At 36.4% G+C, this 23828-nt stretch overlaps 1 protein-coding gene across 1 annotated transcript; it reads right to left on the bottom strand.

Annotated features, from left to right (window-relative positions):
* Nucleotides 1-1201: 1201 nt before the first annotated feature.
* Nucleotides 1202-22511, bottom strand: LOC144966461 (putative ATP-dependent RNA helicase DDX41). The gene is made up of 16 exons (XM_078903008.1): nt 22333-22511; nt 18600-18692; nt 17117-17384; nt 15933-16007; nt 15455-15515; nt 15036-15245; nt 14635-14788; nt 13124-13260; nt 12348-12510; nt 9851-10054; nt 8295-8391; nt 6437-6586; nt 5726-5797; nt 5087-5197; nt 3885-4231; nt 1202-3308 (listed from the first exon to the last, which is right to left on the bottom strand). The coding sequence occupies exons 1-15, from the start codon at nt 22351-22353 to the stop codon at nt 4095-4097; spliced, it is 1953 nt and encodes a 650-aa protein (XP_078759134.1). The 5' UTR covers nt 22354-22511; the 3' UTR covers nt 1202-3308; nt 3885-4094.
* Nucleotides 22512-23828: the final 1317 nt, after the last annotated feature.

Raw genomic sequence — 23828 nt, 5'->3', positions numbered from 1 at the left:
TTGTGGTAGTAGTGATGATGATGTGGTGGTGCTGGTTGTAGCAGTGGAATTGATGTGGTGGTTGCTGTTGTAGTGGCAGTGATAGTGATGATATGGCGTGATTGTAGTAGTATTGGTGGTAGGGATGATGTGGTGGTGGTCTTATGGATGATGGTATGGTGGTGGTAGGGATGATGATGTGGTGGTAGTTGTAGTAGTAGTGGCGGTAGGGATGATGATGATATGGTGGTTGTAGTAGTAGTGGCGGTAGTGATGATGATGATATGGTGGTTGTAGTAGTAGTGGTGGTAGGGATGATGATGTGGTGGTGGTGGTTATAGTAGTGGTGTTTGTTTGTTTTTAAGGGTTTTACGGCGCATGCAACACATTTAGATTATATCAGCGCCAGTAAAATGGGATAGTAGAAAGTTCTAGAATTACAATCAAAGCAGCCAAAAAAAAAAGAGGACAGGGGTATTGGTTCAAATAGGAAACAGGTGCAGATTACAAGAGCACACTATCAAAGTATTTAGTTTGAGATCACCTAAAAGTCTCACTCATCCTTACACAAGCTCAGGTCCCCATTGGAGGAATACACTCAAATGTTTACAAATCATTGTATATATGTAAACAAAACATAGTACAGTGCATAACAGAGATGATTTACAAGGAAAAAAATATAATCTCCCAAAACAATAATTATACATATTCAAATGTTTCCCTCTCAGCCGACTTCGGCCACGGTCAGGACAAAACCAAGTAAGCTCATTCCAAGACAAAGAAAGCAAGTTGGAAAATAGATAAAGGACGATAGAAGATAGAGTCAGTGCCTCCCTGCCCACTACGGGAGGTCAGGAACCCCACCCAGATATTAGTGGTGGTAGGGATGATGATGTGGTGGTGGCTGTAGTAGTAATTGTGGTAGGGATGATTAATAGGTGGTGGTGGTTGTAGCAATAGTGGTGGTGGTAGGGATGATAATGAGGTGATGGTTGTAGTAGTAGTAGTGGTATGGATGATGATGTGGGAGTACTGGAGGTGATAGGGATCTTGATGTAGTCGTTGTTGTGAGTCTTTTTCAAAGGCGGAATTGTGATGGTGATGGGCGGAGATAAACCACCTTTTAGTTTTAGGCGGAAAATTCTTAACCAAAATACAATCAAATACCCCCCTCTCTCTCTCTCTCCACATTTTAAAGATAAATAAAATAAAGCAATCGCAATTTTTGATCAGTAATTTTAATCATACAAATATTTTTAACATTTTCAAAGATATACATGATGTATCTAATTAACAGAATTCAATCAAATACCCCTTCTCTCTCTCTCTCTCTCTCTCTCTCTCTCTCTCTCTCTCGAGAGAGAGAGAGAGAGAGAGAGAGAGAGAATGTAGAGCTGAAGTATGGGTGCAGAGTTGAAGAAGTCACGTCATATTAAGAAGATACAAGTTCATACATTTATTCTCAATCCAGATGAGAACGCTGCCAAGCATGGCAAGAAAAGGGGTTTAAATGTACATATTATGTTGTTTTTTTTTTAAATAGGCATTTGCAAAGACTGTGACATAACTAAATGTCTCGAAGGGCATGACAACATGACAATTGTCAATGCTGAAACCATCTATACTGAGGTATCTGAGAATGATGGAGGATAACATTCCCTTTCGGTCCTACTAAAAGCCGTCCGGCGCCCCAGGAGAGCCGTCCGGAGATCATCTAATGCATTCTCAAGCCATCCGAGGCCTTCAGACCTGTACGAACCTTTCCAGAAGTCGTTCGCCTTCCGAAAGCTCCTCAAATTACGCCGGACGGCTTTTAGTAATACTAAAAGCCATCCAGCGGCCCAGGGAAGCCGTCCGGAGGCCCTTAGACCTGTACGAACCTTTCCAAGAGTCTTCCGCCTTCCGAAAGCTCAAATTACGCCGGACGGCTTTTAGTATTATGTGGCGGTAATACTAAAAGCCATCCGGAGGCCCAGGGAAGCCGTCCAGAGGTCATCTAAAGCATTTCAGCAAGATGATACAAAGCATCACTTTGTCCATTTTAGGATGTCAGCAGAAAACAAATTCTATACAACTGTTGAAGATGTTTTAAACACCCATGCCCTTGACAGGATGATTGATGCCGAACAAGACAATATTGATTACTGGTCATTCCTGTCATTTGTAAAAGCATTTGACTGATGTTGAACTTCTTTTGATTGATGACATACCAAACAATGAAGGAGTATCGACACAGGAGAAAATATATCTATTGTATATAGGTGGAAATGCTTGTAAGAAGCATAAAGAGTCTGCTGACCTCATGGGTGATTCATCATGATACCCACATGAAATAGTTTCATACATAATATAGAACAGGAAAGGCTTGCTGTGACGGTCGGAAAAGCTATATCAGCTTATTTGTTTTAATTATATGTACATATTCTTTAGAACTTCAAGTGAACATAGCTGCAGAAGGAGGTTTTTTTGTATATCTTTATGGACTTCCCAAATATTTTGCATTTGGTTATATAAATGCCAAGCAGTAGTATGACCAGAATCGTCAACATCTAGTAAAAAGGACATTGTAAGAGGCAGGATGGAGAGTAACACAGCTAGCAAGTGGAGGAAAATTGTGAAACTAACTTCATCAACATTGACATTTATCATCAACTTGAGAAGTTCGTCGTCTCATAAATCATATTCATATTGCTTGTTGCAGTTGTTATTTCCATTTTATCAAACAACCATTTCTTCTTCATCACCTGTGGCAGCATCCTTTAAAATCATTGCAATGCGGCCACACAGTCTTCCATGACATAAGTAGAAACACTGTGTGTTGGTCCTAAGCATAAGGCAATGATGCAATAATGATGATTTAAATTGGGTTTATTTGTCAGGAGGAGTGTGAATTCAAATGAGCGGGGTGAGTAGACTGACATAACCATTATCATCATAAATTAAGGGTTGTTTTCTGGCACTCTATTAATAAATCAACAATGTACCCAAGTATGCAAAACTTGTCAAAAATAACAGAGCTCTAACCGCAAAACCCCTTTAAAAAAAAGAGAAGTATCCAACATAAGGCGTTGAGAGTAAATTCATTCCGTTGCTAAGTAGCAACAAGCCAGCACATGATATTTCACACCTCGCTCATCTGTCTTCAATCAATTGGAACAAGAGGTGGGGAATCGTCTTTCCCCGAGTTTCCTCCCCCCCCCCCCCTCTTCCTTTGGTCACTAAACAGAGGGTGTGACTGAGTGTAGTGGATGAGTTTGAGCATTGTCAATCCTTGGGGCTGCACCATCTTGATAAAGTTCATGCCGTTAATTGAGGCTCAACCGAGTTTCCTCCCCCCCCCCCCTCTTCCTTTGGTCACTAAACAGAAGTGTGACCTTATGCATGGTATTAATGAGTTTGAGCATTGTCAATCCTTGGGCTGCATCCATCTTGATAAAGTTCCATGCCTTTAATTGAGGCTCAACCGATTCCTCCCCACCAGTCCCCTCTTCCTTTGGTCCTAAACAGAGGATGTGAACATGATGTTATTGGGTTATTGAGTTGAGCATTGTAAAATCCTGGGCTGCACCATCTGATAAAAGGTTCATGCCTATGTTAAATTGAGGCTAAACCGAGTTATCACTGTCAACCTGATCCAACCCCCCCCTCTTCTAGGTACTAAGATCAGAGGGTGTGAGAGTTAGTGTATATGAGTTGTGAGCCACTTTTTCAATCCTTGGGGCTGCACCTCTTGATAAAGTTCATGCGGTAATGAGCTTTCACCGAGTTTCCTCCCCCCCCCCCCCTCTTCCTTTGGTCACTAAACAGAGGGTGTGACTGAGTGTAGTGGATGAGTTTGAGCATTGTCAATCCTTGGGGCTGCACCATCTTGATAAAGTTCATGCCGTTAATTGAGGCTCAACCACGACTCAAAGGATCAAAAATGATTTCTGGACTGCTGAGCACTTTTGCCACGCTGACGACCAACTCAAAATAATCAGTTTACAACCAATAAATGCTCTTAGTATACAATTATTGTCTCTTTTGATCCAAGCACCGCTCTCAGTACAATTATCGTGTCTCTTTTGATCCAAGTTGTTAGACTGTTATATATAGACACCAAAAACACTCCCTGTCTACCAGTCAGCACTGTTGTGAGCCAAATAATCTCTCCTTCCAACGCCCTGGGCTTGTTTAGTCTGCATCGCTTGGAGCTTAAGACAATCGGCAATCCTGTGGCCCAGACCACCACAGTAGGAACAACCAACCTCACCTGAAATTCGAAAAGCAAAAAAGTTTATGTTTTTCTAAAATAGAAACAAAACAAACAACTTTATCAGTCAGGGATGCCCTTTGCTAAAATAAAAAAAAAGCCTGAAATGTATTCTTGTAAAGACGATATTGTATAAAAATATTTTGCGCAGAGCTTCTCTCCATCAAATGGTATCACTCTTAAATCATAGAAAAGGATACATATTCATCTATATTCCCTCGTTGGCTTTAAACAACCAATACTTTCATCTTTAAAAATATCAACTCATCAATGCTGACCAAGGTCAGCTGGAAGATTTCAAAAAGCCGGTTTACCGGCTTTACCCGGAAAAGGAGCATCCCTGATCAGAGTAAAAATGTTTTTAAAAAATCAAACAAGTGACAATGTCAAAAAAAAAAAAAAATTAAAATAGAAATCTCAGCTGTAGGATTTTTCATTAGTTTTATTACAAGCAGGATGCCTACATACATAACAGATTTAACCAAAAAAAAAAAAACCCCAAAAACGAAAAACAAGAAAAAAAAACCAAGACACCTCACCTCCTCTTCAAAACCAGGCATTACCCCCCCCCCCCCCCCCCCCCCCACACACACACACAAAAAATAGGTTCAATCATTGTCTTTTCTATTTTTCCTTTTTAAGTAAAAACACCATAATTCTTTTCCAATGAAATGCTCAATAACAGAAAAACTGTTGAGCTATCAATTTTGGTTTGAATATGCATGACTGTCATCTTGTTAGTTCATAAACTTAGACCAGTCAAGAAAAAAACAAAAATGAAATTAAAGAGTACCCTCCATCCATCCCAATAGGAAAACAAAACAAAACAAAACAAAGAGACAAACAAACACATACCTTCAATGTCAAGATATTTCTCTGTCTCAGACTCCATTAGCATCAGGAATGCTGGTACCTTTTGATTTGCCTCCTTCAACAGATGCTTTAAGTCTAGCAGAACACTCTCATCTGGGAAGAGATGGTCATTAAGATTTAGACTTTTGTTGTACTGCAATTAACACTAAGATGAATATTTGTACTCCAATAAACTTAAATGTAAACTTTTTTCTTTTCTTGACCAATAAGTCAAAGGGTTGAACATTGAGAGAACTACGTGATGATTGTAAATGTGAAAGAATTGAGTTAAATATTATTCAAAATCTTCCACTCAATACACAATGATTAATTCAGATTTCATCCCCTTCAGTTCCACACACAAACTCATGCAATTTCACAAAACCATTACTACACCCCTCTTAGTAATGATTCAGAAGTGTAGCAAGGATTGATATGGGGCCATAACGAACTTTTAAGATGAAGAACAGAATTTAAACAATTCATATCTTTTAATATTGTAATTTGATACTGATAATGCAGACTTTTAGATGAAAAGCATATAATCGTAAAGAGAAAAGAAAAAGCATTCGAATTTTTTTTGGCAGCCCTGCCAAAAGAGTTTTCCTCAAATGATCGCAGATTATAAGTAGAATACCTTACCTACAGATTTGTTGACAAACGTGGTGGCCACGCCCTGCATTCCTTTCCTGCCAGTTCTTCCAATTCTGTGGACTGGATAATCAAAAGTCAACATACATACAACCATAAAGAGGGGGCATTTACTTGTGTCTTGTGAATCATCATGAACTTTTTAAGTTGTAGGAAAATTGCATATTGATTTGTTTATCTCAAATAACAACAGACCCAGCATTTGTCTGTCCATTTATGGGTGTAATATCAAAATAAAAATTCAGAGTGATAATGGGACATCTCATATTTTTCAAATATGTCCTGGACCTTGATAAAAACATTTATTTGTAAATATGTCGAGCCCCCTCCTGATAGTTCAGTTGGTATAGCACTCACTTCACAAACAAAGGAATCCTGAATACTGTTGAGATTTTTTCGGACCCACTGTCCATCCGGGAGTGATTGGGTAGTTGGGCCTGCAAGATCTGGAGAAAATACTTTGCGATAGACAAACATCCCATCCAAAGGGTTGCAAGCAATTGCTTTGTCCGTTTAATGCTATAGAAAATGAGATAAATTCAGACTCAATCTGCCTCGAAGCCCTCTTGGACTACTTATCTTCTTATGTAGAGCTGAGCAAAAAAAAAAAAAGAAAAAAGAAAAAAAAGACAGCTAAACAAAAAAACGAATAAGCTGATTATATGGGTGCTCTGAATGTTTGCATGTTGTAATGACAATTACCATAATTCTCTATGTCATCTGGCATATCGTAGTTAATAACATGTTGGATTCCTTCAAAATCTAAACCCTTGCTGGCAACGTCTGTTGCAACCAGAACGTCTTTCTCTCCTTTTTTAAACTGCTCAACTGAACGACTTCTTTCCTCTTGATCTGTGAGAAGTATGAAAAATTAACAGAAATTATGCATATTTTACTTTTGGTTGGCCAGAATTTATAGTACATATATCCAGACAGCTTTACTTTATTATCATTATCAATAATAGCAATAATAACAATAATAAGAATAATAGTAAACAAAATGAACAGAAATGGAAAATAATAACACAAAGTAACCATAATGAAAAAATAAATATCTATCAATATGAATATGAGCTTTACAATGTTTCAATCATTCCCCCAGTAGGCTATATGAAACCATATTTCCAATTCATACAGTACCAGTTGCCTGTTAGTATCCATTTCGTGCTAATATATAATATTCCTCATCCCCCTTTAGCCATGTATTAATCCACAAATGAGTTGAGTGTGGAAATGTGTGTTAAGTGCATTACCCAAGGATACAATGTCGGGGCTAGAATTTTCCACATCACCAATCTGGCCACTATACATGCTTAACATTGCTGGATTAACTTTTTTGTCAAAAGAGAGTAGTAATATTTTAATAATGATGAAAAAAAAAATTTTTTAATGTAAAAATTGAAAGAAACAACGGGGCTCTTTTATTTACCCCCTCCCCTTTCCACTCCCATATCATCATGTATTAAATGAAAAAATATTATGCTGAATAACGAATCATTAATAGTTTGGGCAATATATGTCTCAGCATGTTACACTTAAACACCAGAAAATAATGAATCTGGGCTTTTCTTTAGGTAAGAAAAGCAAACAAACAAAAAAAACCCTAAAAAACACTGTGTTTTTGTGTAGTCCAATATCGAATTAATGTGCTCTGATAACGTATAAAATGATGCCTCTAACAGCAAGTGTGATGTCATTTTGAAAACCAGTTTCAACTGCTTAACTCACTCAATCCTAGAGATTTTTTCTACTTTTCAAAATTGGAAAAAAATGTATTAAAAATGAGCATGCACATAGATAGTTTTATTCAACTACCATTAACATGTAAAATCTTAAAACATTAGCTTTGTTTTGTTTTGTTGTTTTAAGGGTTTTACGGCGCTTGAACACATTAAGGTCATATCAGCACCAGTAAAAAGGAAGATAAAGGGATAGTAAAAAGTTCTAGAATTACAATTAAAGCACAAAAGAAAAGGTAAGACTAAGGGGGACTGGTTCAAATAGGAAAGAGTTGAAGATTCGAAGAGCACACCGTCAAAGTACTTAGTTTGAGATCACCTAAAAGTCTTATCCAGACACAAGCACAGGTCCCAACTAAGAGGAATACACTCAAATGTTTACCAATCACATAATATAATATGTAAACTAAACATAATACAATGCATAAGAGAGAGATGATTTACAAGGAAAAAAATATCATCTCCCAAAACTATAACTATACATTCAACTGTTTCCCTCCCAGCCAAAGAACTCCGGCAAGGATCAGGACAAAACTAATTAATCTCATCCCAAGACAATGACAGGAAACAATTGGAAAACGGGTATGGGGGGATGAAGACACAGCATGTACCTCCCTGCCCACTATGGGAGGTCGGATCCCCACCCAGAAACATTAGCTTTGATACTACGCCTATAATTTGTCTCAGAAAAATGTAATAAATAGGCATGGGGTAAAAGTAACCCAGGTAAACTACGGATATATTTGGTGTTAGGGTTGAGGGAGTTAATATCCAACCACACTTATTGCTACAACTACAATGTAAATGGAACATAGACTGACCTTTCCCTCCGTGAATGGCCACAGCCTCCACACCCTTCAACAACAGGTATTCATGAATGGCATCCACATCTTGTTTCTTTTCAGCGAATATCAATACCTGTGGAACAAGAAACAAACAAACATGAGTAAAAGCAACCAGCAAAAAGTTTATTCCCTATAAAAAAAAACCACACACACACACAAATATAAAAAATGAACACTATAATCATGGCGTTTTCCAATTTCCACGAAATACCAAAGGTTGTTTATTTTAACAGGATGTACCTTGAAATACCAAAGGGTTTTTGAAAAGTTCTTCAATTAATGGGTGTATTTTTAAAAAAATTATTGAGACAAAATGATTCGACCAATTCTTATGAAATTTTCAAGACATGCTTATTGTATTATATTATAAAGAAAATTTATATAAAAATATATTATTTTGATTGAAAAAAAACATCTGGAAGCACGGTGGCCATTATTGAATATCTTTGAGGTCAAGGTCAAAAGTGGTTCATCCTTGAAAAAAGACTTCCAATTTAAAAAACAAAAGAACTCATATATTGAATAAAATTTATGTCAAATGAAGGATTATGAATAAAAACATTGCTTCAAATTTGAAGCATCTAAGAATGAACAAGAGAATTTTTAAGATCGCTAAATATGTGATGTTTCTCTGACCATAGTATGAAGAATATGTCCAGGAAAAACAATTTGGAAAATTTAATAGCTATTTGAAAGGAACTATTTCATTTCTTTAGTTAATTTCAGGAAGTCAACCATTTTGAACAAAGTTGACTTTTATAAATGTATTCCAGAAAAAAAAACTAAAAACATCGTCATCCTCTGCCATCCTACCACAATGTCTGGTCACAATCACATTTGTCGTCAATCTAATCCTAATTACTACTAAATGCCAATCTCCTCCTTGCCACTACTCGCGTCATCTTGTTGACCAAAAACAGACTGAGACCATTCTGATCTAGGGTCCATTCTGAAATTTATTTGATCAAAATCAGTCAAACAAAAGTGAAACTGAAATGTAAACAAGCTGTGAAGACTCACAGAAGCATGGGAGATAAAATTCTTGAAGCTTGGATCAAAGGGATGTGACGGTGAATATATATGTGGACCTACTGCAGTGGGCGACTTGAGTCACCCCTGGTAGTTCACAGCACATCGATATGAGCACTGTTGTTATCTCACTACACAGAGTTATTGCCAACTGCATTAAATCCACATTTAATCAAATATGAAAAAAACAAAAACAAAACTTAACTGTGATAATAGAGACTGCCGTCTCTCTTAAAATCTATATATCCCCAAAAAATTATAAATAAATTTCTAAAAATTCAATTAAATCTTTTTTTTTTTAAATCACGATTTGCATGTTAAGTGTAAAAGCTTTCAACCAAATGAGGAAAAAAGATTAACAAATTCCTTCTAAATCAATGAGTTGAGAAGAAAATGCAAGATAAGAATAAAATGCCTGCTCTCTTAATACTATGAGCTGTAATACCACCATAATTTCTTGCAAAAACTGAAAATTTGGTCAATGAATACAAAATAAGACCTACAGGAGGGGGCGTTCTCCTTAAACATTGAAGAATGTACACCATCTTTGCTTCTTGTTTGACGTATTCCACTTCCTGAACAATATGCAAGCTAGCAGCACCAGCTCTACCCACGTTCACAGTTACCGGTCTGACAAGGGCACTACGTGCAAAGTTCTGTATCTTTTTGGGCATGGTGGCTGAAAACAGCAAAGTCTGTCTTTGACCCTGAAGATATGAGAATGAGATGGAAAAACATAAATACATCAACAATTCCAAACAATTAGTATTTGAAAATCAGTTTCAACAGAATGTCTGAAAACAAATTTTCAATCTGAGATATTCGGATCTGAAAATTTGATGGCAATCAATTCACTCTTGGTATATTTTTTACCTCTTTATACATTTATTAGCTTACCAGTCCAGATGTCAGTGTAAATTGTGAATGTCTCTTTAGTCCGATTTTCCTCTAGATAGTTATATTTCCCATCAATGCAAAAGCTGTGACTTTGCTCTCCTTCTTTCTCAGTTGAATATGGTATGTGGCTCTCAAGGAAATGCTTACCATTTGGCGACTAGCAAAACTATATCAAACAGCTGTAACCATCAAGTACACCTATGTGTAGCATTAACCACATTAAATCAAATATGATAAAAGAATTATTCGTTTCTCTAGCTGAAAAAAAACAAACAAACAAAACTTAACTGTGATATTAGAGACTGCAGTTCTCTTAAAATCTATATTATCCCCAAAAAATTATTAATAAATTTCTAAAAAAAAAAACAAAAAAAAAAAAACAAAGAAATTAAAAGAATACCCCCACCACAAACAAAGTGGTAACAATTGTTATTAGTCCTTACATATGTACCTATGAGAAATCTTAGATCTCATGACTTCAAATTGTTAACATCACCGAAAACTAAACTTAAATACTTTGGTGATAGGTCATTTATAACATTTGGGCCCACAATGAGGGATTATCTCCCTCAGTCTGTAAAATTTCCTAGCTCTATGGAAATTTTCAAAAACGTCTAAAAACATATCTTTTCACTAAATAACAAGATATGAAGTGAATAGAAAAGTGCCAGAAGACAAAAGAGAATAAAAATTTTTCGCGGCGGTGGTGGGGTTTGAACCTGCGACCTTATTGGTACGACAACTCCGCCTGGCAGGTGAGAGCGTGGCTCTACCATGTGAGCTATCCACGAACACAAAAATATTCGTTTCAAACCCAAAGTCATTACTAGATCCCTCTCTCACCCACTTCTTGAGACCGCCGATTTGTTCGTGCACCACCATCGCGAATAATTTTGACCAGCAGTTAAGCTTAATAGCCAATATTCTCAACACAAACATATAACATAGAAACGATTGAGACATTGAGTATGCTCCGGTGTATGGGGTGAATTTTTAATTCAGAAAAGTGAGTGGAGCAGGCACTTATGTTGGTAACAACAAGATATAAAGTGAATAGAAAAGTGCCAGAAGACAATAGAGAATAAAAATTTTGGTGCACGAACAAATCGGCGGTCTCAAGAAGTGGGTGAGAGAGGGATCTAGTAATGACTTTGGGTTTGAAACGAATATTTTTGTGTTCGTGGATAGCTCACACGGTAGAGCCACGCTCTCACCTGCCAGGCGGAGTTGTCGTACCAATAAGGTCGCAGGTTCAAACCCCACCACCGCCGCGAAAAATTTTTATTCTCTATTGTCTTCTGGCACTTTTCTATTCACTTCATATCTTGTTGTTACCAACATAAGTGCCTGCTCCACTCACTTTTCTGAATTAAAAATTCACCCCATACACCGGAGCATACTCAATGTCTCAATCGTTTCTATGTTATATGTTTGTGTTGAGAATATTGGCTATTAAGCTTAACTGCTGGTCAAAATTACTTCGCGATGGTGGTGACGAATCGGCGATCTCAAGAAGTGGGTGAGAGAGGGATCTAGTAATGACTTTGGGTTTGAAACGAATATTTTGTGTTCGTGGATAGCTCACACGGTAGAGCCACGCTCTCACCTGCCAGGCGGAGTTGTCGTACCAATAAGGTCGCAGGTTCAAACCCCCCCCGCCGCGAAAAATTTTTATTCTCTATTGTCTTCTGGCACTTTTCTTTTCACTTCATATCTTGTTGTTACCAACATAAGTGCCTGCTCCACTCACTTTTCTGAATTAAAAATTTTCACTAAATATTTACTTGATTAAATTTTTCAATATATTATGTGACATATATTAATGATGCCTTGTACATTCTATAATTGTTTTGATATTAGTTGATTTGGTCTCGAATGTTATTTTATTTTGTGCAAACAATATCTGGTTGGTTTTCAAGCACTTTAAAGTTTTGACAAAAGGCACTATAGAAATATGTTAATTATTATTACGAGTATTACATATAAAATATGAATTAAGTTTATGAAAAGGTAGAGGAAATGTTTCAATATTCATTGCTGGAGATGTATTTCTTAATCATTTTCCAAATAGTAATCTTAGCGACTAAGTTACATCAATCTTACTTTGAAATAGGAGAAAATGGTTCTAACGTCTTCCTCAAAGCCCATGTCAATCATACGATCAGCCTCGTCCATGCACAGAAAACGACAAACATGTAGATTTATCATCTTCTTGTCCAGCATGTCCATTAGACGACCTGGTGTGGCCACCATGATGTGGGTACCTCTGGTAAAAATGACGGAAATATAAACTAAGTGTCTCAGCTCCCTGCCTCCTCATCTTTAATGCTAATCACAGACCTGCTGCAAACAACAAAATCTGTGTTTTAAAAATGTTTTTAAGGGTTTTACTGTAAAAAAAATAATTATTGTAACAGTGCCTTAACTCACTCAATCCTAGAGGTTTTTGTTACTTTTCAAATTTGGAAAAAAATGTATTAAAAATGAGCATGTACCCATATAGTTTTATTCAACTTTCAATAACATGTAAAAACTAAAACTTTGATACTACGTCTATAATTTGTCTCAGAAAAATGTAATAAATGGGCATAGGGTAAAAGCAACCCGGGTAAACTACAGATATTGTCGGGGTTAGGGTTGAGTGAGTTAAAGGCATCATGTCTCATCCTACATGTTAAGTGTAGCTGTTGGCTTGTCCATCTCCTAAAGCGCTTTGAGCACATTTAGTGGATATTGCGCCATATAAAAGCTAAAGATTTTTTAAAAAGAGAAAAACAAAGGAATGACAAATACAAATAAGGAAAATTGACTGTGCTACAATGCTAGTAAAAGATGAAGAAAAGAGGCAGACAGATAGACAGGGAAATAGAGAGCCTTACTGATTGATCATATCCCGTTGTTCTTTGACTGGCATTCCTCCTATACACAGACATGGTCTTAGTGAAGGATAGCCAGCTGTGGTGAGACAGTCGGCAAATTGTTGGATGATCTCAAATGTTTGTTTAGCTAACTCACGCTGTTGATGAAAAAAGTATCAACAATCCGTTATAAATATTTTAATGTTAAAATGTTAAATCACCAAGGAAAACAAACATCAACATAAAACCATTGAATTATTAATTTCATCAAATGATGGTTTGAATCCATACGGACCTGCCAACCCTTCATATTCCAAAAGTGGAATCAGAAGGTTAGAAAATAGGAATTTGAGACAAATAGGAATTTCTTAACAATGGAAAATTCTGTATCGAAATGACCACCAAACTTATAAAGACAGTATTCTGGCACAGCTGGCAAAACTGCATATCATAGCAAATGGAATGGGGAAGGGGAGAGGAGTGCAATTTATTTTCCTACTTAATTCCCTTTTGGCAAACATGAAAAAAAAAAAAAATTCACCTTTTTAATCCCCCCCCCCCCCTCCCCATTTTTGTTCTTCTTACCATCATCATCATTATCATTTTTGAAAATCGGAATTTTAGAGACATTGCCGGAACTATAGAAAAGGAAGAGTGAAAATAGGAATGATTCCGCCAAAAGCAGAAGGGTTGGCAGATATGACCTATATTGACCTTGCAAAATCAATTATAAGTAAGGCAACGCCACTGTGATGCACAAATCTACATAAAATGGATGCTGTTGCTAAAATTAGTAAAATTGAAAAATACAAATTAAAGAAAGAAAATAAAAAACCCCTCTGGAGGATATGACTTCGGCAAATAGTTATATAAAATAAAAGTCAGCCCCGTTTGATTAAATTGTTTGTTTGTTTTGTTTTTTGGGTTTAAAAGCACTTCCACATATTTAGGTCATTTCAGAGCCAGTAAAAAGGTAGAAAATGGGATAGTTAAAAATATATCTAGATTTACAATTAAAAGCATATGAGAAAAGTAAGAGAAAGGGGAATGGTTCAAATAGGGATCAGATGAAGCTTGCAAGTTCACACCATCAGTGTACTTAAGAATGACTTTCAAGAAAAGAAAAAATCATCGCCCAAAATAATAACTTATCACTTGACTGTTTCCCAACCAATTTGAAATGGTGACAAACATGAACTGGGTGTTTTGTTCAGTGGAGGAAAAACAATTATTTACCTGTAAAAGATGATTATTGTGCCGAGAAATACAAGCTAAGACTGTAGTAACAACCTTTTACAAGAACTTTTTTCAATATAAATAGAGCAATATCATCTGATGTTGAATAACATTTAAACCAATGAGTATAGCCATGTACAAAATATTCCTCTAGAAATCACGAAATTATCAAATCAAACCCAATGTACTTAGGAGATTATAAGCTATTGAAATGGGTGAAACTTAAAAACAAGATAAAAAGCAATATGAAGGAGATGGGGACCCCCCCCCCCCCTCCAAATGAAATTAAAACTTACAGACGGACAAATGATAAGTCCATAGGGCCCTTCTCCCCTGATGAATGGCAGCTTCTTCTCCTGCTCGAGACAAAACATGATGATGGGCAATGTAAATACTAGGGTCTTTCCTGATCCAGTGAAGGCAATGCCAATCATGTCTCGACCACTTAACCTATAAGAAAAAGAAATAGATTATAATGATTGGGCTGTATTAAGTTGTAAAGTAGTCCGTCAGAGCCATTAGTTTATCACAGTTTTTATTGCGTTAAAATTACGTAAACAATTGCTCTGGATAAAAAAGGATTTTCAGCCAGATCTAACAGACCCAGCTAACTAATCACTACTACATAGACAGGGGGGTCAGGAAAAAATCTCGACTTCAGAATATCAGGAAAGTTTGCAGGTCTGGAATAACTTACACAGTTGGAATTCCTTGAATCTGAATAGGGGATGGTGTGACGATTCCTTTCTTATTCAGAGCCTTTATAATGGGAGAAGGAAAACGCATAGCACGGAATGTCTTGACAGGAGGGGGCAAGTTCTCTCCTTCCACCAGGATTCTGTGTTTTTTTCTGATCTTTTCACAAGTTTCCTCACTCCACTCTTGAACATAACGAGGAGGTAGCCACCTGTGTGAAAAAAAAAAAAAATTATCTCAAAGGCAAACCGGTAACTTTATGAATTCAACTTTTTAACTTTATATTTAACTATTAAACTATTAAAAATGATTTCAATAACTTAAAAAACATACAAACAAACAAAACAACTATCTATTTTGGTTTAGAAAGTAAATAAGACCCAAACATGATGACACATAGAAACATATATTAAAACTTACCCTGTTTTGATGGATTCTGTGTACTCAATACCCTTGGCTAATTCAGAAACTGCCATCAAAGCTAAAAACAGAAAGTACAAAAAGAATTGGGGATTATAAAAATATATAATGTCAATGCGTGACTAAATTGCTGTTTTTAGATATCTTTTTTTCTTTATTACTTGACAAAATTGAAGGTATAAAATTGGCTATAAAATGGGACATCAAATTGTCCTCATTTACATTAAATGACTTTTATCCAACACTGATTTAATAGAAAAAGTCTAAAAGATTTCTGTAAAAAAAAAAGAAAATAATAAATTAAAAGAAAATATCATCTTGATCTCGACAGGATGCTTTCTAGAAGACAGGAAATTTAAATCTATGTCGAATCATATTACACCTCAAGTTTTAAAACTCTGTGCAATGCCATATCTAAATAATTTTGTCCTCATATTACTGTGGGCAGAAAAAGACAAAATTGTATTGGCCAACTCACCTTTAGTCTCAGCAACGCTCTCCAAGATCTTTTCTTCCTCCCTCAACATTTTTTCTCTCTCTGTCTCCTTGCGGGCTGAAAGAAAAAGAAAAAGAAATTTAAAATAGGATATTTCTATTGCTCAAAATAAATTCCTAGAAAGTTATAAATTGAACACAGTAAAAGAAATAGACCAAAACTGACAGTAACTGTTTTTGTTATTTAAAAAAAAATTTGGCTGCACTTGTAACACTTAATGTCACGTCATTAGCCTGGAGAAGAAAGATAATTCAAATTGAAGAATTGAGACACTAAATCAAAGAGAGAAAAGAAGCAATTCCAGCTGAAATGTACCTGTGTGTCTTGTGTGAGGCAACCAAAGACTCACCTGAACACCAGCAATAGGATATCAATAGTTCAGTTAGTAGAGCGTTTGCTACACGAGCAAAGGGATTAACATCTATTAACATTCAGGACAATGAAAAATGGAAAGCATGGGATGGAAAAAAAAAGGTTACCAAAGTTACAAAATAAAACTGCCATAGGCGGACTGCATTCTTTTCTAAATTAGCCACATCCCCCTTCTAAATGAAATTGCCCACACCCCCAAAAATATAACTAAAGCAACTCTATTAAGCTTAACTGCTGGTCAAAAATAACTTCGCGATGGTTGTGCGCGAGCGAGCCTGCGATCTCCAAGAAGTGGGTGAGAGAGGTCTCTAAGAAATATGACTTGGGTTTGAAACGAATATTTTTGTATTCGTGGATAGCTCACACGGTAGAGCCACGCTCTCACCTGCCAGGCGGAGTTGTTGTACCAATAAGGTCGCAGGTTCAAACCCCACCACCGCCGCGAAAATTTTTTTATTCTCTATTGTCTTCTGGCACTTTTCTACTCACTTCATATCTTGTTGTAACTAAAGCAAATAGAAAACCTAAGCTTTTATATATCGCAATATCCAATAAATGTAATCAAAGGGTCAAGCCAACAGCAATGCTTAACATGTAAGAGGAGACATATAACACTGTTGCCAGCTGGCCACTAAATTTACATCTAATATAATAAGAAAATGTGAGATAAGTCTTATCCAAGGACTCAACTTGGCAATGCCCACATCGGGACTCAAATCTGGAAACTACAATTCCAAAGCTGAGCGTCATACTACTAAACCCCACAATTGCACAGACACAAATGTATAACACACCTTCTGCTTTCTTCTTCAATACATTATGTTGATCCAATAAACTGACTTGTGCCATCGGTCCCAGGTCTCTTTCTGGTACAATTGTATCATCCTCTTCCTCTTTGTCAGATAGTTGTCCCTTTGAATTGTCGTCATCATCACTGCTGTCCAAAGTGGGAAGTTTTCTCTTGGTGACTTTCTCCTCGTCTGTTCCACTACTTTCTTTTTTCATCATTTCTTCTTCTTTGAGAACGCCCACTTGGCCAAGCTTTTGCTTAAGCTGTTGAAGCTATAGATTATAAAATCACAAGAATGTACACCAGTTATAATTTACAAAATTTTACTCGAGCTATCTCAAGCTAAACAACTTTGCAAAGTATTGAAAACAGACAATTTCACATATTCTTAAAACTACCTATATTTTGACCCCCTAAGACTAAATAAACAGTTAAAAATTTTATAATACCTAATCTGATTAATTCTGCATAAAACAGAAATAATCATTATGAAATCATATCATGTTAAGGGTGAGATAGGTATAGTATTAACCTTTTCATTACCTGATTTAACTACTGGCAAAATCTAATAAAGATGGATCATGCATGATTAGTGTGTTACTGTGTGTTAAAACTTTCATCAAAATATTATGTTATGACTATTGATCAACACGTCAATGCATAATAATTATATAATTTAGACCACTTCTTATAGAAATATAAATGTTACAATTACAAAGTATTAAGCACTATTTGAACTTAGATGGGTTCATAAAATAATCATAGATATTCAACAGATAGAGCATATAACAATAAAAGGTCCCATATTTTATGTTACAATTGTCATATCAAGATTATAATACTATGAAAGAATGTTTTCTGTCTATCAGTGCTGACCGTCACAAAACATGAAAAAGGAGGAAAATTTTGAACATTTGCCTTTAAGCCCCATTTTAACAGCCCCAATCCTCATTTTTTTACAGAAATAGAGGTGATTAACTATCATTGTTACATAGTCATGGTGTTTTAACCAATCATTTATAGACAGATTAGCTGAAATAAAAAGTGAATGAGAATTTCACAAAAATTAGTAGAAAAGTGGGATATCACGAAAATCATGGAAGAGGCAGAAAAAGAGGAAATTCATTCTCTATTTCCATAATCGATGATTTCCACTAATCCGCAAAAAAACATCAGCACTGATTCATTTTAATACCATTTTCCAACCATTCTTAAAATAAAACTATTTTGTTTCCATGCAGTTAAAAAACCAGTCACAGATTTCATATTTATCCTATCAAATAACTGGAGAGCTTTAAAAAATGCCTAAGACCAATATCATAGAATCCGTATAATTAACTTAGATCATCATGCTATCTCCTCAATATTCTAAAGTCAACAAACGGCGGTAACAATTTAAAAAAAACAGCAAAAAAAAACAAAACAAGTGATATGATACACAGTTACATTCTAGACTCTGGTCCAGGCAGTAGTGAAAAAGCACCAACCTCCATTTTCTTTCTCTGCTTGATTGGAATATAAGGAACATAGTTGTCATCATCTGAAGAGTCATCATCTGATTTACTTGGCTCTCGTGCGCTCTGTTGATTCAAATCAAAAATAGAAAATTACAGGCCACTCAGTTGACAGGGGGATCATTTTAATTTTACACAAAATCTGTTGATTTGCGACAGATTTCATGATTACAATGATACTTTTGTGTCTAGATAGGCAGTCTAACGAGCAGCAGCAATGGGAGACCATAAAAAAAAAGCACAAAAGTTTCTTATGAAGTGGAATATTGCAGTTATTAAGGAAGTCCACTCCAGATAATCGCAACACCTTAGGATCAGCAAAAATGACCATATGACAGCCCTGTATAGTATAGTATAGTATAGTATAGTATAGTATAGTATAGTATAGTATAGTTTTCCAGCGTATTAGGCGTTTTGTGCCTTTGCTGATCTTGGCATTCAGTTCATCGAGATAAAAGTCAATAAAAAGCCCTAACAGATCTTTTGACCTGTATCTATAATATATAAACTTTTTGATAAATTGAAGGCCCTAACCCTAACAGATCTTTTGACCTGTATATACGTCTAACCCTTTGATGGGATCTTAATGGGCGGTTCAACTATGCTAAACATGTAATCTGCTAAGTGGCTATCTAAGCTATTTTTGAAGGCGTTGACACTTGGAGCATTGGTCACCGTTTCAGGGAGACTGTTCCAGCGGTCGATCACACGTTGATTAAAGTAGTGTAGCCTAAGCGATGTGTTACACCTTGGTTTATGCAGCTTGTAATTATGACCTCTGGTTCCATTGTTTGCAAACACGAAAAGTTTACTCTCGACTTGATACAAACTGTGTGTAAACTTGTATGTTTCAATCATATCACCTCGTACTCGTCTGTATGTCATGCTTGGAATTTCAATACGTTTCAGTCTATCCTCATATTGCTTATCTTTCAACCCAGGAATTACTTTTGTTGCTCTGCGAAGCACGCCTTCAATAAGTTTCTTATCTTTCTCAAATTGTGGTGACCATACTGAGTTGCTGAACTCGAGATGGGGTCTGACTAATGCAGTAAATAGTATTTTCATAGTTGCTGCATCTAAATAGGTAAAAGATCTTCTGATGAGTCCAAGGATTCTGTTTGCCTTATTAACTTGTGTTTCTATATGCTTTGAGAATTTTAATTTAGTATCAACATGTACTCCCAAATCTTTCTCAAGTTTTGACTTATTCAGAGCTGTTCTGTCGCTACAGTGATGCTGTCTCATATCGTAGTGAAAGATTTTGTTTTTCGTTCCAAGATGTAGCACTGTGCATTTTCCAGCGTTGAACTTCAGTTGCCAATCGTCTGCCCAGTTGACTAGATTGTCAATATCTAACTGAAGACTGTCTCTATTTTCTAGATTGTTTACCTTTCTGTATACTTTAGTATCATCGGCATACATTGAACATGAGCTAGACAAAATACTTGGTAAATCATTAATGAAGATTACGAAAAGAGTTGGACCTAAGACGCTGCCTTGTGGCACTCCACTAAGAACTTCTGTCCAATTTGACACTGTGCCTTGCACGCTAACTCTCTGTTTCCTGCCTACTAGAAAATGCTTAATCCAGCTTAGAGTATTTCCTTGAACACCATGAGCTTCCAGTTTGTTTAAGAGTCTTTGATGGGGAACAGAATCAAAAGCTTTAGCAAAATCTAAGTAGATTGCGTCAACCGAAGATCCTTGGTCGAGAAACTCTGTCCAATCATTTAAAGTCTTTAGGAGGTTAGTTGAACATGACCTGCCAGAAACAAAGCCATGTTGGCATTCAGACAGTAACTTGTTGTTCTTTAGGTGAGTTATGACATAGTCTCTAATAATGCTCTCCATTATTTTGCAAACCACTGAGGTGAGGCTAACTGGTCGATAATTGCCCGGATTACTCTTGTCTCCTTTCTTGAATAACGGTGTAACTTGTGCTTCTTTCCAATCGGGTGGAAGAGTTCCTGAGTCAAGTGATTTTTGGAACAGTAACGCTAATGGTTCGGAGATAGTATAGTATAGATTTTGTCAAGCAAAAGCAGCTTTGATGCTAGTAGACATCTCATTCATATTAGATTAACTTTCACTCTTTTGTTATCAAGAGTCAGAGAGATTAGGCCTGATAACAGACAAAAAGCTCTCACAAACTCCTTAGTCACAATGCACAGTTGTCAATTCCAAAACAAAGGATATCGCTTAGTCACTCTTTACAACTGTCATTGTCTACCTATTGTTAAGACTACGCCTATCCCCCTGTCTGGGGATAATGAAAATTCATTATCCCCAGACACCTCTCTGGGGATAACCAAATTTCGTTATCCCCAGACACAAATTTGAAACTCCGCTCTTTTAAACAACTATCCACATTCCAGAATATGGAATGTTTCCAAATGCACACATAGAAATAAGGAAGTTAATAAAATTTCTATAAAAACATAAAATTAACCAACATTAAATCAGTTGTTACTACATATACACAATATGCGTTGACTTCGAAGTGGTGTCATGGCCGAATGGTTTAGTCGTCTGCCCTGGAAGTTTTACCAGAATTGACGTTGTGGGGGTCGAATCCTGGTTCCACCACTTTAAAAAAAAAATTTTTTAAATTCCGTCTTCTTTTTTTTTTTTTTGTGCGAGTCTATTCTTTTCTCCTTTTTGTTTGACCTTCTGTTCCGTTTCTGAGCATGAATTTCTTAAAATTGTTTTTATTTTTTAAAAAAATTATTGTTTGATTTTTTCTCCTCTATCTGACCATTTGGTCGCTCTCTGAATATTTCTGTTTGTTTGCTTTTTAATTATTTATTCTTTTTAGACACTTTTTGAGATAGGAGTGGGGACGAATATGACAATTTGCTAGAAACTAGAAAGGAACTAAGAGAGAGAGAGAGAGAGAGAGAGAGAGAGAGAGAGAGAGAGAGAGAGAGAGAGAGAGAGAGAGAGAGAGAGTTAAAAAAAAGAGGTGGGGGGGGGGGGGGATGGATGGGATATTTAACCTTGCACCGTTCTGTAAAAAGAAGACGGAATGTAAAAAAAAAAAGTGGAGGCATCAGGATTTGAACCGGCAACGTCGATTCTGGTAAAACTTCCAGGGCAGACGACCTAACCATTCGGCCATGACACCCACTTCGAAGTCGACGCATATTGTGTATATGTAGTAACAACTGATTTAATGTTGGTTAATTTTATGTTTTTATTGATATTTTATTAACTTTCCTTATTTCTATGTGCATTTGGAAACATTCCATATTCTGGAATGTGGATAATTGTTTAAAAGAGCGGAGGTTCAAATATCTGTCTGGGAATAACGAAATTTGGTTATCCCCAGACAGATGTCTGGACTGGGGATAACGAATTTTCATTATCCCCAGACAGGTGTCTGGGGATAATGACAGCCATTTTCAGACCTCGTTGTCTTAGCGCTGTGATTATCCCCAGACAGGTGTCTGGGGATAATCATAGCCTTGTCTTAGAGTTAGAGGCAGAGGAACAAATAAGGTATCAAATTAAATGTTATTTCAATTCCCGTCTAGCGATTGGGTCAAATTAAGATGCTTTGAGTTTGAAATTTCATCAAGACAAGATATGTCTCTGCTGGAACTGTAAATTTAGTTTAGAATAAATTATTAAAAAATAACATTAACAAATATCAGCTGACTATTCACTAACAAATCTACTTTTAAAACAAAGTATAGTCAATTACCCTCTTTTTCAAAGATGTCATGGCGACCTGAAGGAAAAATCTAAATGGCAAAAAGTGAGCTAGATCAATGGAAACGATAATCACGATCTTTTTTTTTGTTAGTTTGAACGTCAAACAGTCGTTTTGCTCGCTCGGAGTCGCTGCACTTTCGGCTGTTGTCTGCGAGTGCTTGTTTTGAAGAATACTTTTAGTCAAGTATGTGCTTTCTTTAACTTAATTCACAAAAGACTTCGTGTTCTTCGTTAAATATCGTTTTAGAAATTAAACTTTTTTCAGTAATTTTTTTTTTATATAGTACCCATAGAATTAAACGAATGAGAATACGTACGAAGCCTAAAAAGTGTCCACCAATGAAAGCATTCAGCGCCATTTTGTTGTTGGCTGAGAATGTAGTAATTACCATTCATTCGGTATCTATGTCAACATAACGACACAAGAAAAACAACAAACAATATCAAAATCCACAATAAAATGTTTCAGAACTGTTGCGTATATTTATGGCACAACGAAGCTGTCAAAAAATGAAGTTAGAGAATGTGTGTAATCATGTATTATAATAACCTGTAATGTGTTTTCCAACCACCACATCATCTACTACTACAACCACCACCACAATATCATCACTAACACTACTACTACAACCACCAGCCCCACATCATTATCACTACCACTACTACTACACCACCACCAGCACATCATCATCACTACCACTACTACAATCACCACAACCACATCGTCATCACTACCACTACTACTGCAACCACCACCACCATATCATCATCATTACCACTACTACCACAACCACCACCACCACTACTACTACAACCACCACCACATCACTACCTCAACTACTACAACCACCACCACAATAGCATCACTACCACTACTACTACAACCACCACAACCACATCGTCATCACGACCACTACTACTACAACCACCACCATATCATTACCATTACCACTACTACTACAACCACCACTACCACCATATCATTACCATTACCACTACTACTACAACCACCACAACCACATCGTCATCACTACCACTACTACTGCAACCACCACTACCACCATATCATCACCATTATAACTACTACTACAACCACAACAACCACATCATCATCACTACCACTACTACTACAACCCCCACCACATCATTATCACTATCACTACTACTACAACTACAACCACCACCACATTATCATCACTACCACTACTACTACTGCAACCACCACCACCACCATATCATCATCATTGAATTTTTTTTTTAAATTGAGCTTTATATAGTGCAATATCTACTAAATGTGCTCAAAGCGCTTTACAAGGGGTCCCTGGTCAACATTTAACATGTAGGACGGGACATGACGCCTGTTAGGCGATATTACAATTTTTCGGACAAAGACAACTCTGTTAACGGCCAGGTACTAATTTTACACCTGAGTACGGTGAGAGAATGTGAGTAACGAGCCTTTTCCAAGGACTCAACTATGCGCCG

This window comes from Berghia stephanieae, chromosome 2 (assembly GCF_034508935.2).
Source record: "Berghia stephanieae isolate SIO BIC M18660-M18661 chromosome 2, UCSD_Bste_1.3, whole genome shotgun sequence".
NCBI classification, from domain to species: domain Eukaryota; kingdom Metazoa; phylum Mollusca; class Gastropoda; order Nudibranchia; family Aeolidiidae; genus Berghia; species Berghia stephanieae.
Note: the sequence above shows the minus strand (reverse complement) of the source record. Positions and strands in the feature narration are given on the sequence as shown.

Bases quoted from the DNA above. Each gene is read 5' to 3' on its own strand.
- LOC144966461 (XM_078903008.1), bottom strand. From the start codon at position 22,353: ATGACATCTTTGAAAAAGAGG. The intron at 5,798-6,436 runs GTAATTGTCATT...TTGATTATCCAG, and splicing joins AGATGACATAGAGAATTATG to TCCACAGAATTGGAAGAACT. The intron at 4,232-5,086 runs GTATGTGTTTGT...TTCGAATTTCAG, and splicing joins GAAATATCTTGACATTGAAG to GTGAGGTTGGTTGTTCCTAC.